General features: G+C 44.8%; 2 protein-coding genes and 1 long non-coding RNA gene across 6 annotated transcripts; 1 reads left to right on the forward strand and 2 right to left on the reverse strand.

The window, feature by feature from the left end:
• Positions 1-1,462: 1,462 nt before the first annotated feature.
• Positions 1,463-8,175, forward strand: LOC148382687 (potassium voltage-gated channel subfamily A member 7-like). Of its 4 annotated transcripts, none has more exons than XM_088359888.1 (5): positions 1,463-1,612; positions 1,696-2,378; positions 3,315-6,930; positions 7,001-7,046; positions 7,493-8,175. In XM_088359888.1, the coding sequence occupies exons 2-3, from the start codon at positions 1,752-1,754 to the stop codon at positions 4,209-4,211; spliced, it is 1,524 nt and encodes a 507-aa protein (XP_088216014.1). In that variant the 5' UTR covers positions 1,463-1,612; positions 1,696-1,751; the 3' UTR covers positions 4,212-6,930; positions 7,001-7,046; positions 7,493-8,175. The 4 variants fall into 4 exon arrangements, with proteins under 4 accessions (XP_088216014.1, XP_088216011.1, XP_088216013.1 ...); XM_088359885.1 differs by having other exon boundaries at positions 7,522-8,175; XM_088359887.1 differs by having other exon boundaries at positions 3,315-7,046.
• fgf21 (fibroblast growth factor 21) lies at positions 5,242-6,537 on the reverse strand. The gene is made up of 4 exons (XM_088359933.1): positions 6,118-6,537; positions 5,967-6,044; positions 5,757-5,860; positions 5,242-5,672 (listed from the first exon to the last, which is right to left on the reverse strand). Exons 1-4 carry the CDS (start codon positions 6,257-6,259, stop codon positions 5,385-5,387), a joined length of 612 nt encoding a protein of 203 aa, XP_088216059.1. The 5' UTR covers positions 6,260-6,537; the 3' UTR covers positions 5,242-5,384.
• A 1,680-nt stretch (positions 8,176-9,855) lies between the features above and the next one.
• On the reverse strand, positions 9,856-11,498 carry LOC148382689 (uncharacterized). The gene is made up of 2 exons (XR_015854099.1): positions 10,593-11,498; positions 9,856-10,494 (listed from the first exon to the last, which is right to left on the reverse strand). It is a non-coding gene; the product is annotated as an uncharacterized LOC148382689 (long non-coding RNA).
• Between the last annotated feature and the right edge of the window lie 414 nt (positions 11,499-11,912).

Raw genomic sequence — 11,912 nt, forward strand, 5'->3', positions numbered from 1 at the left:
GAGTTAAGCGTGCCAGTCGGGTCTAGGATCCCGCCGCACGGTGATGGATGTAATCCAAGTTGAAGCGTGAACACAATGAGAAGTCCTTGAAGAAAGTGAAAGATGACACATGCAATTGCAAGTTAAACGATACGGCGTGATGTATCGGGATGACAGCATTTCCAAGAAGCTATATAGCGACCTCCTCGTTTTAGCGTCTGAAAAGTCAAGACATGTCACATGATGCTGATCTATGATTTTTACTGTAATTTTTTCCAATGATATCTGAGAAGGATGATGTCAAGTCATTGATATCGTGGAAAACAGATTCCACGCAGCTCCCATCCCAATGTGACATTTTGAAACCGATATGGAATAGTTGGCGACGTACGCAAGGGGCTTTATATATGGAGTGTCGGATGTCTGACAACATACTGGGCCTCTTTTCAAAAATGTTTTCCACTCTGAATGTGACCAACTCAATTGTTTTTTTAAACTGTTTTTGAGAGGGGAAGTAAAAATAATAGAGGGTGTGCGCACTTTTGCAACCATGTCATTTATTTGTACTCATGGAAGTAAAGTAATTAAAACAAACAAAAAAGTCAATTGGGTTGTACGGTCACATGATTGGTAGAAAATAAATTTAAGTGTCTTGGCCTTAGGGGTGTGTAGACTTTTTATATTCATTGCATGGGCGTTTATAGGTACATCAGATATGTATGTGTGCGTGTCCTGTGACTAAATGCAGCAATGCTGGCAGAGCTATTTTGTTTCCCCCTCCCTCATCCCTTGTTTTGGTCCCAAACACTATCGCCCTCTAGTGGTCTGCCGAGATGAGTTCAAGGGGGAAGAAGAGACTCTCATGGTATGTTTTACACAGCCACACTAAATTTACAACTAGTAAGTGCCCGCAGACCGGGTTTCGTTATTTCACCCAGTGATCACTGTTACGATTATTAATAACATCAACGGTATCCGAAGTGAGTAATATTTAATGCACTGATATTTTTATTTTGTGTCAATGACGTAAGTTTTTTTTTTTATTGTTCAGGTCTGACTATTTATGGATGTCCGTGTCATAGACAAATGTGAAAATGGAAAGAGCGGTGAAATGGACTGAACTGGTGGAAGACACATCGTGTCTTTACAGCGACTGACATGAGGAGCTTCAGATGATACGCTTGAAGTTGAGCTTGGAGAAGGCTCGATGGGAGAAGCTCAGAGGAGGGCCAACTGAGTCCAAGGGATCTGGACGGGGATTCCATAGGAGGGCTGCGAGGGACCCCGGCCAGATTATTGAGCTCGTTGGCGAAGCCAACACCGAGCGCTCCCATGCACATTTGACACCTGATAGCTGCCACCGAAGCTTGTGTTACTCCATTGCTAAAATGGAGGGGGGAAAGGAGGAGGGAGGGGTCAAACTGAGATTGAATTTCCTCAGAACAGCATTCCTGAAAAATTTCAAGAGTGGACAAACATGAGGGCACACGGGACGGACAATATTGTGGATGTCGCTCGAGCAAACAAGTGGCGCTGGAGGACCGACGGTGGCGATTTATTTGAAGGACGCCACGGACAGAGAACCCGCCAAGCAGCAGGAGAGGAACAATGTGAGAGCTCAAGTTGGAGTCCAGTGAGTAGAAGATCTCCTTTTCTGCTTCCCTGAGCAATGCTAATTAACCGCATCCACTCACGGGACTGTCATTTTGGTTTCAGGCCATCTAGACTCGCAGTTCCACAGGAGAGCCCTCGGGAGGACACTCGAACTTGGGATGGACGACGGTGACCAACAGGATGAGGAAAAAGCAGGAGAGAATGATAAAGAGATGAAGAACCAGATGAATATTGTGGAGAAGGGCGTGACGGAGATTAAGAGAGAGAAGAGGAGGCGCGGATGGGCGCTGAGCGAGCGACTGGCCATAAATGTTTCGGGGATGCGCTACGAAACCCAACTTCGCACCTTAGCCCAGTTCCCCGACTCCATGCTGGGCGACCCGCAAAGAAGGTCGCGCTACTTTGACCCCTTGCGAAACGAACTCTTCCTGGACCGCAATCGGGCTTGCTTCGACGCCATCCTCTACTTCTACCAGTCAGGCGGGCGGCTGCGGAGGCCCGCCAACATCCCCCTGGACATCTTCATGGATGAGCTTTTGTTCTACGAGCTGGGAGAGGACATCATGAACCGCTTTAAGGAGGACGAAGGCTTTACCAAAGAGGAAGAGAGGCCGCTGCCCGCCAACGAAATGCAGAAAAGACTTTGGATGCTTTTTGAACACCCGGAGTCTTCGTCGGCCGCTCGCATCATCGCCATCATCAGCGTCATGGTTATTGTGGTGTCCATCCTCATCTTCTGCCTGGAGACGCTGCCGGACTTCCGCGTTGAGAAGGAGACACGAGAGGTACGGAATGTTAATGGAAATAGAATCAGAACAGTCGGATGACCTTTGACCTTGAAGTTTTAAAAGTTCCAAACGTTATTGTGAGAGAAAAAAATAGTCGCCACGATACTTGAAGTCAGGAATGTGTAAAAGGAGAGAAGGGGCGGGGCTTGGATGCGGGGGTCAGGTGTGCGCGGCAAAGGTCGCCACGCATAGGTGAACCGCTGCCAAAGTTTCCCGCCGGATTAGAACAGAAGATTAAAAGGTCTCGCAGGACATCGGGTCATGTTAATACATTCTTTCGGCGCCGGGCCGGGCCAGGAAAGTCACTTTGTCCGGTCCAAGTCAACGCGACGGTGATGAACGTGGAGACGGGCGGGAAGCGGTAACAGCGAGACGCTCTCGGATTTCTCTTCAGACATCTCGCGAGGTTATATTTAGTTTGAGGAGAGCCCTTGGAGGTGATGATGACATACAATCACCTGACCTACTACCGAATATAATTTCCAAATTGCACGGAAAAAGATCATCAAACACCCGAACGGTCTATGAAATCGACAACAAGCCATCTTGTCGAATTAAAATGGCTTCCACCCGTCAACGTGATGCTAACCCTGGCGCAAAACGGAAAGACAGGTGCACTGCAAGCGAGATCGGGGCAGCTATGATTGATATGCAAAGCCGCAAATGTCAAGCGCTTTATGGCGGCGGCCAAAAGTGACAGCCAATCAGATGGTGAACAACATACTATCAGAATACTGCGAAAACGGGATCCCCCGGACCTAAAGGGGTTAAAAATAGCCCGGCTTTTAAAAGCCTTTCATATTTTGCCAAACGTGTTTATTCGATTTCTGGGTAAGAGTCAGATGAGAAGGTGACCTGCATTAGCTTGTGTTGTTTCTTTTTCAAGCTCCATTTTGCTTTTTTGTTTTTGTGGTTTGTCTGCCGCCATCTCAGGATCATCTTCACAAGCACCACGGCCAAGGGAGGAACGCGTCCGAGGCCGCGCCTCCACCCGCTAGTGTTTTCAACGACCCCTTCTTCATGGTGGAGACCGTTTGTATCTTCTGGTTCTCTTTTGAGCTCATCATGCGCTTTTGCTGCTGTCCCAGCAAGATACACTTCTTCAAAGACGTCATGAACATCATCGACTTCAGCGCCATTTTGCCCTATTTCGTCACTCTGGGAACGGAGCTCGCTAAGGAAAGCGAAACCAGCCCGGCCACTTCCTTAGCTATTATCAGAGTCATCCGACTGGTGAGGGTATTCAGGATCTTCAAATTGTCCCGTCACTCCAAAGGTCTTCAGATCCTCGGTCAGACGCTGAGGGCGAGTATGCGTGAATTGGGCCTTCTGATTTTTTTCCTTTTCATCGGCGTCATCCTTTTCTCCAGCGCCATCTACTTCGCCGAGGCCGACCACAACGACACGGCCTTTGTCAGCATCCCGCACGCTTTCTGGTGGGCTGTGGTCACCATGACAACGGTGGGCTACGGAGACATGTACCCGCAGACGGTTTGGGGGAAACTGGTGGGATCCATGTGCGCCATTGCCGGCGTGCTGACCATTTCCTTACCAGTGCCGGTCATCGTGTCTAACTTCAGCTACTTCTACCACCGGGAGACGGAATGCGAGGATCGCTCCCGCTATAGTCACGTCACCAGCTTGCCGTGGGAGGACGAGGACCCAGAGGAGGGAGAGGCACAAGAAGGGACCCTGGATCCCGAGGGGGATTATTACGCAATCGGAGGCACCTATAACAATCTCAACGGGACCGTTTTGGCTAACGTGGGGCAGAGTGCTGAGTATGAAGGAAATATCCATTTACGGGAACCGCTGGTCACCCAGGTGTGAAAGAGAAAAACAAACGAGTGACAAAACGTTTACTTTGATCATTCAAATTTAGTCTTACAGAACCTGTAGAATTTGTATATTCTCAAGTTCCCTCATCCAAATCGTTTTATTTGCTTGACTTTTAAAATGTGCGTGTCCACACACTATGATGTCTTACTTTACTCCCACTTTTTTTTCACTGGAAACGTCGAGACGGTCTCGATGAAAAAAAAAAAAGCCCGCGTTGCAAACACAACCAGAGTTCTCGTAAACTGAAGACGTCATTCTCTGCATTCTTTCGCTCGTACGCAAACGTTCAGAGCTTTTGGCCTACGTGAGCTGAGTGGACTGACCTCATCATAACAATGAACGAGAACATCCGGCAGATTTGTGATTTGTTGAAAACACCAACGCTACTGTTGCGTACTCAGCCTTCGAATAAATTCTCTATTTTACTAAATTCCGAGAATCAACTAGTGTTTATTGTAAAACCGGATTGTCCGCTTCGTTAGTCACACCTTAAGTGACATCTTTACGACTGACCTTCTTGCAAAGCTACGCGACTAACAATATAAGCTTGCGTTTTCCCGGAACACTCAAGCCTTTCTTCTCATAGAACGGAAGGCATGTGTATTTTAATACACACACTGGTTTGTGTTAGTGTCACTGTCCGGCACTGTAGGCTACAGTTTAAAAAAAAACAAAAGAACAGGATTCCCCTGCGCCACTTGAACACAAAATGTGCAGCAACACATGTAGACAGACAACACAGTACGCATATATATTCTTTATCCTGCAAAAAAATACTACTTGAAAAATGGTTCATTTGTCTGCATGACTGTATTCTACCGCCACCTGGTGGCCACATCACACACCAAAAGGAGCCTTAATGAATTCAAAATAATGCATAAGCTGTTTCATTGACATTTTATTTCATTATTACAGTTTAAAGTCAATACAAAAAGTCGCAAAAAATAATTTATTTTCATCCAAATCTTTCCAGTGTAATAAAATGCATGTAATCTTGACACAAACATTCAAAACATACACTGAAATAATAAAATAATATTAATTATTAAATACACAACAAAAAAATAAATCCAACACAGTAAAACATTTCACATTTTTCAATCTGTGCATCCATTTTTCTTTTAATTTAAAAATCCACCAATGAATGCTTAGCACTCACTCCCTTCACTTTTCCACTGAGAACTGAGGACTGAGTATAGAACCCTGAGACATTCCCAGAAGGTCATCGGAATCCAGGTTGAGGTTTTCCCTCACCGGCGCCTGTTGGGATGCCGTTTCCCTCGGGAGAGTATCTCTGAGTGGCAGGAATCGGGTGAAGGGGACCGCGTGCCCATCCGGGGAACGGCGGGGACCCAGCGACAGGGCAAATCCGTGATGCGGGGACACAAAGCGGGTGTACCCGTCCGCCAGCAGCAGCTCTCGGAAAGTGCAGTCGTCCTCTGAGAAATGCGACTATGGGAGACAACCTTGCGTGAGATAACTCGCCAACTGGACTGATTGATTGTTAAAAATATTTTCAACTGATCCTTCACTTACCCGCCCCCTCAGAGTACCCGCACTGTCGGCGCACAGAAACAGCGATGACCTCTGACCTTTAATGGCGATGTGGCCCGGCTGCACCGACTGTAACTGCAGCACACCTGTGAACGTTCACGCACAAACGTGAAGGCCTCCAATGATTCATGAATCTTTTTATTTTTTTTTTAGCAGAGATTCAAATGCTGAATTGCGAAAGGCAAGACTTACCGTAAGGAGTCTGAACGTCGCTACCAGACACGCTTCCATCCTGGCTTATCTGTAAGTACATTCCTCGTCTGTGATTTTCTGCAAAAGTAAGAAGACAAAAAAAAATAAGCCATGCTGTGTATGAAATTGGGCCTCATCTGAAATACTCTACCTGTATAAAGATGCACCTCCCTGACTTGACCGTTAAAGGCTAAAAGTGGGTTGGAGTCAGGAAGATAGAAACACAAAGAGATGCGAAGAAGGATTGCAAGGAGAAAAAAGTACCCAAAAATCTTGTTTGCCGACCAAAACATTTGGAGACGAAGAGAAAATATCACAGTTACTGTACTCTTGATAAATATAATAATAAATATAAATACAAAAATAATTTATAAATAAATTACAAAGAATAAGGCAAGAAGAACAAACTTAAATAAGAAATATTGTGGCTCCTGGAATGTAAGTTCTGGCTTTTAAAACCAAAGAACTTTGTGCGTTTATAAAGGAGCCGGAGGAGGGTCCATCATGACTCACTTTTAAAGTGATTTAATGCTGAGCGGAACTTCTACGTCTATATATGGCCCTTTTCCTTGTTTGGAATTCTGAAGAAGATTCAGTATCCGTAAAAACACTTGTGCAGCTTGTTTTATTCAACATATTTCTTCATTTTATCAAAACCATTTTACTGGATTGTGTTTTAACACGTACACTAGAGTTGACAGAATGATTTTATCGTTTGTTGTCAAGAAAAGTCTTCTTTATACAACAGTAGGAGAATACTGTGCCCTGAAAGCAAACATTTCCAGGGTAAGCCAAAGCAGTCATCATAAGTGGCCGCTGGGTGGCGCTAGTGTGAAGAAAGTGTGGTTCACCAAGCAAGCGAAGAAGGTTGTTTTGGATTGGGGACGTGACGTCAGGCAGTCAATTGATGACCGGTGTGTACGAGGGAAGGAAGATGGCAGTCGACGGCGCGGCATTCTCTCAGGTAAACGGACACACGAGCAAATGTTTGTCGTCCGTTGCTGTTTTTCACGACGCCTTTTTGCTTGCTGCAGGATTTTCGTCCTTGGAGGACGCAGTAGCGTTTGAGGTTTGAGCCCGGTACGTCACAATTCACTTTTTTTTGCGTCGTTCAGTGTCCTCTCCCCATTTTACTATTGCGGTGGTTGGTTATTCACTTTGTGCAAATGAATGAATCTTTATTGCGAACATGATTCAAAGAATAAAAAACAAACAACAAAAACAAACAATATGCATCACAATTATTTTCCTTGAGCGTTTCAATTTGCCAATTGTTTGTGATTTTTGTCAAACCCTTGACGTTCCAAAGCCCTTCTGCTCCAAATAAAGCTATAAAAAATGAATAGATAAATAAATAAATGCATAGATAAGTACATCAATTAACCAGTAAATGACCACTAGTGATGTGCATTCCAGTGGACTGAATATTTAGAATCGGTTCACTCAAAATATTCATTCAAAAGAATTGTTCAGTGTGTTGTTTGCTACTCATTTATTTATTCATTTAATTTTCTTACCTCGTGTAGTGTACCTATTGAATTGTCCTTTCATCCAGCTCACGGTGCCTGCCTTCACCTGTCGGTGGATCACCAGCTTCCTGACCAACAGGAGACAGCATGTGAGGCTGGAGACCATCACATCCGACACCTGGACCACCCATACTGGCGCCCCCTAGTGGTACATCTCTACAGACCCTTCTCACCTAGGTTGCAGTCTATTCGAACTACTCATCTCAGGACGGCGTTACGGAGCTCTGTACGCCAACACCAGCAGACACAGAGACAGCGTCTTCCCCCAGGCTGTCGCTCTGATGAACTCACACCACTCTTGGAGTCTCAGAGTCATTGCTGTGCAATAACATCCTGCTCTCGACGCCTTTTTTGAATTGTCTGTATTATGTGTGCTGTGTCCACTCTGCAGCCATTGCAGACTGGTCATCCTAGAAGAGGGATCCTCCCATCTGTGGCCTCTTAAGGTTTCTCATTTCCCCTAGTAGGAGTTTTGAGTTTTTTCTTTGCCCTCCTGGGTGTTTCAGACCAGGGGATGTTTGAGAATATTTGTCAATTTTCGCACATGTCTTGTGTTGTTAGTCACCTAAATGTTGAACAGAGGCTGAGATGTACCGAAGTCAAATTCCTTGTTTGGCATGCTCAAATATATATAAAAACCTATAAAAACATATAAAATATATAATAAAATATAATAAAAATTCTTGAGTCTTCTTGAATGAGGTGTACCTGATAACAGACCACTTCATTAGGAAAAAATTATCTGTTATTAGGTACACTTGAAAATGGCGGTGTACCTAATGGAGTGTCCAAGTGACATCACAGATCAAACAGCCAATCAGAAAGTGGGGGTGTGACTCCCTCGTTAAGTGCAGGTGCGTGAAAAGTTTTAGCTTCTTTCACGTGCTAAAGAAGCTAAAACTTTTCACGCACCTGCACTTAACGAGGGTCACTTGGAAAACATGTTGGAACGCGGCCCCGAGGACTAGAGCTTGACACCTGTGACCTTTGACCATGATATTTCCCTAATAAAGTGGCCTGTTATTAGGCACACTTGAAAATGGCGGTGTACCTAATGGAGTGTCCAACTGACGTCACAGATCAAACAGCCAATCAGAAAGTGGGGGTGTGACTCCCTCGTTAAGTGCAGGTGCGTGAAAACTTTTAGCTTCTTTCACGTGCTAAAGGAGCTAAAACTTTTCACGCACCTGCACTTAACGAGGGTCACTTGGAAAACATGTTGGAACGCGGCCCCGAGGACTAGAGCTTGACACCTGTGACCTTTGACCATGATATTTCCCTAATAAAGTGGCCTGTTATTAGGCACACTTGAAAATGGCGGTGTACCTAATGGAGTGTCCAAGTGACGTCACAGATCAAACAGCCAATCAGAAAGTGGGGGTGTGACTCCCTCGTTAAGTGCAGGTGCGTGAAAAGTTTTAGCTTCTTTCACGTTCAAAAGGAGCTAAAAGTTTTCACGCACCTGCGCTTAACGAGGGACTCACACGGACACTCCATTAGGTACACCGGCATTTTCAAGTGTACCTAATAACAGGCCACTTTATTAGGGAAATATCATGGTCAAAGGTCACAGGTGTGGAGCTCTAGTCCTCAGGGCCACGTTCCAACATATTTTCCAAGCGACCCTCGTTAAGTGCAGGTGCGTGAAAACTTTTAGCTCCTTTAGCACGTGAAAGAAGCTAAAACTTTTCACGCACCTGCACTTAACGAGGGAGTCACACCCCCACTTTCTGATTGGCTGTTTGATCTGTGACGTCACTTGGACACTCCATTAGGTACACCGCCATTTTCAAGTGTGCCTAATAACAGGCCACTTTATTAGGGAAATATCATGGTCAAAGGTCACATGCGTCAAGCCTAGTCCTCGGGGCCGCGTTCCAACATGTTTTCAAAGTGACCCTCGTTAAGTGCAGGTGCGTGAAAAGTTTTAGCTCCTTTTGAACGTGAAAGAAGCTAAAACTTTTCACGCACCTGCACTTAACGAGGGAGTCACACCCCCACTTTCTGATTGGCTGCTTGATCTGTGACGTCACTTGGACACTCCATTAGGTACACCGCCATTTTCAAGTGTATCTAATCACAGGCCACTTTATTAGGGAAATATCATGGTCAAACGTCACGTGTCAAGCTCTAGTCCTCGGGGCCGCGTTCCAACATGTTTTCCAAGTGACCCTCGTTAAGTGCAGGTGCGTGAAAAGTTTTAGCTCCTTCAGAGCGTGAAAGAAGCTAAAACTTTTCACGCACCTGCATTTAACGAGGGAGTCACACCCCCACTTTCTGATTGGCTGTTTGAGCTGTGACGTCACTTGGACATTTATTTTCATGCCCAAAAAATAAAAACAAGGAATAAAACACCAGACAAGTTTTAACATAAATGTTCATTAAAAATAATAATATTAAAAGTACATTTCAAACCAGCAATCCAATGTGAAATTGCAATAGATATATTGGATAACAATATTTAGGCGCAAACACCTTATTTAAAAACAACTATAAGTGTTATATAATCAAGATGACCCAAAGAGAAGCATCATCTCCCCGTTGTTGCAGAGCGGCGCATCCCTGCATGCAATAAAGTTAGCCGTTAGCTTGGAGAAAACGCACATAAAAGAAGTGGTGTTTCAGTGAGTGCTTCTTTCTTTCCTTGCGAAATGGTAAATCGACATTCTGGTTTACGTAGTCCACGCCAGGAGGGAGACGCAACACCTTCACTGACTGCTCCGTTGATGCACGGAAAGGAAGGCAGTTGAACCGTTGACTCGTTGGCGAAAGGGAAAGTCAGGATTCATTCCTTCACTGATCCGTTCTCGCGATGAACTGGAAATGCTGGAAATGCGAATCACTCACTCACAAATTCGTTAGTTGGTGAGCGAGAAATGCAACTCGCGACTCGTTCCTGAAAAGAAAGTGACGTCATTCTCTTCTTCGTTTTGTTTCACGGCGAGGTGGCACCAGCTTCAATGAGCATTACCGACACCTACTGGTTGAAGTCATATGACCTGAAAAAAGAACGATGATTCGTTCACTCTCGTTCTCTGAAAAGATCTGTTTTTTTGAAGAATCGTTCACTCACGAGCCAACACTAATTTGTACTTACCCAACGCGCGCGCCACGAAATACTGAACGGATGAGAATGACTCGAAGTGAAAGCGGGGCGACCGCCGAGCTCGCCACGTTTGGCGAGTGGCTCCGTCGCTGCGCTCGAACACCTCAGATGTAGGATTCGACTCTCCACTCCTGTGAAATGTGTTTAGCACGAATATACAAACGCCTGTCAAACTTCTCCCTGCATCACATTGCGTGCTTCTCTCAACAGGGAAAAAAAATAAGGAAGTAACTCTTTAGAAGTTTAGCAAGTTTTTTTTCCCCATTTTCTTTATTTGCTTGTCTATGCTGTTCTAAAACACCTGTTCATTTTCCTCTTCCATTCATTCACAAATGGTTGGGAACTATCTTCTCCACGCATGTCATATGCATGTTATTTGGACTTTTACTCACCCATTCCAGACACGGATTCATATTTATGTCCACTGAGTTCATATTTCTGGAAGTCAAACAAGCTGAAGACTAAGTAAACATTTGTGCTGTAATGCATTGTGAAACCACCAGGTGGCCCTTTTGCCTCAGGGACACTGTGACACCTATGGAGTTAAGTGGGGTTGGAATTTGGGTTCAATCTATGGTTAGGCTTCCAAAGTAGGGTTTTAAACTTATGTTAGGGTTTCAAACTTGAGTTAGGTTTTCAAAGCCTGACCCCCCCCCAACCCTAACCCAACACGCACACACACACACACACACACACATTTTAACCTTGACTTAGATAAAAACCCTAACCCTAACCCTACACGCACACACACACACACATTTTAACCTTGACTTAGATAAAAACCCTAACCCTAACCCTACACGCACACACACACACATTTTAACCTTGACTGAGATAAAAACCCTAACCCATTTTAACCTTGACTTAGATAAAAACCCTAACCCTAACCCTACACACACACACACATTTTAACCTTGACTTAGATAAAAACCCTAACCCTAACCCTAACCCTAACCCAACACGCACACACACACATTTTAACCTTGACTTAGATAAAAACCCTAACCCTAACCCTAACCCAACACGCACACACACATTTTAACCTTGACTTAGATTAAAAACCCTAACCCTAACCCTAACCCAACACGCACACACACACATTTTAACCTTGACTTAGATAAAAACCCTAACCCTAACCCTAACCCAACACGCACACACACACACACATTTTAACCTTGACTTAGATAAAAACCCTAACCCTAACCCTAACCCAACACGCACACACACACATTTTAACCTTGACTTAGATAAAAACCCTAACCCTAACCCTAACCCAACACGCACACACACACACACATTTTAACCTTGACT

The sequence above is a fragment of the Syngnathus floridae genome, chromosome 18, assembly GCF_059516105.1.
Source record: "Syngnathus floridae isolate MCC-2025c chromosome 18, RoL_Sflo_1.0, whole genome shotgun sequence".
Lineage (NCBI taxonomy): Eukaryota > Metazoa > Chordata > Actinopteri > Syngnathiformes > Syngnathidae > Syngnathus > Syngnathus floridae.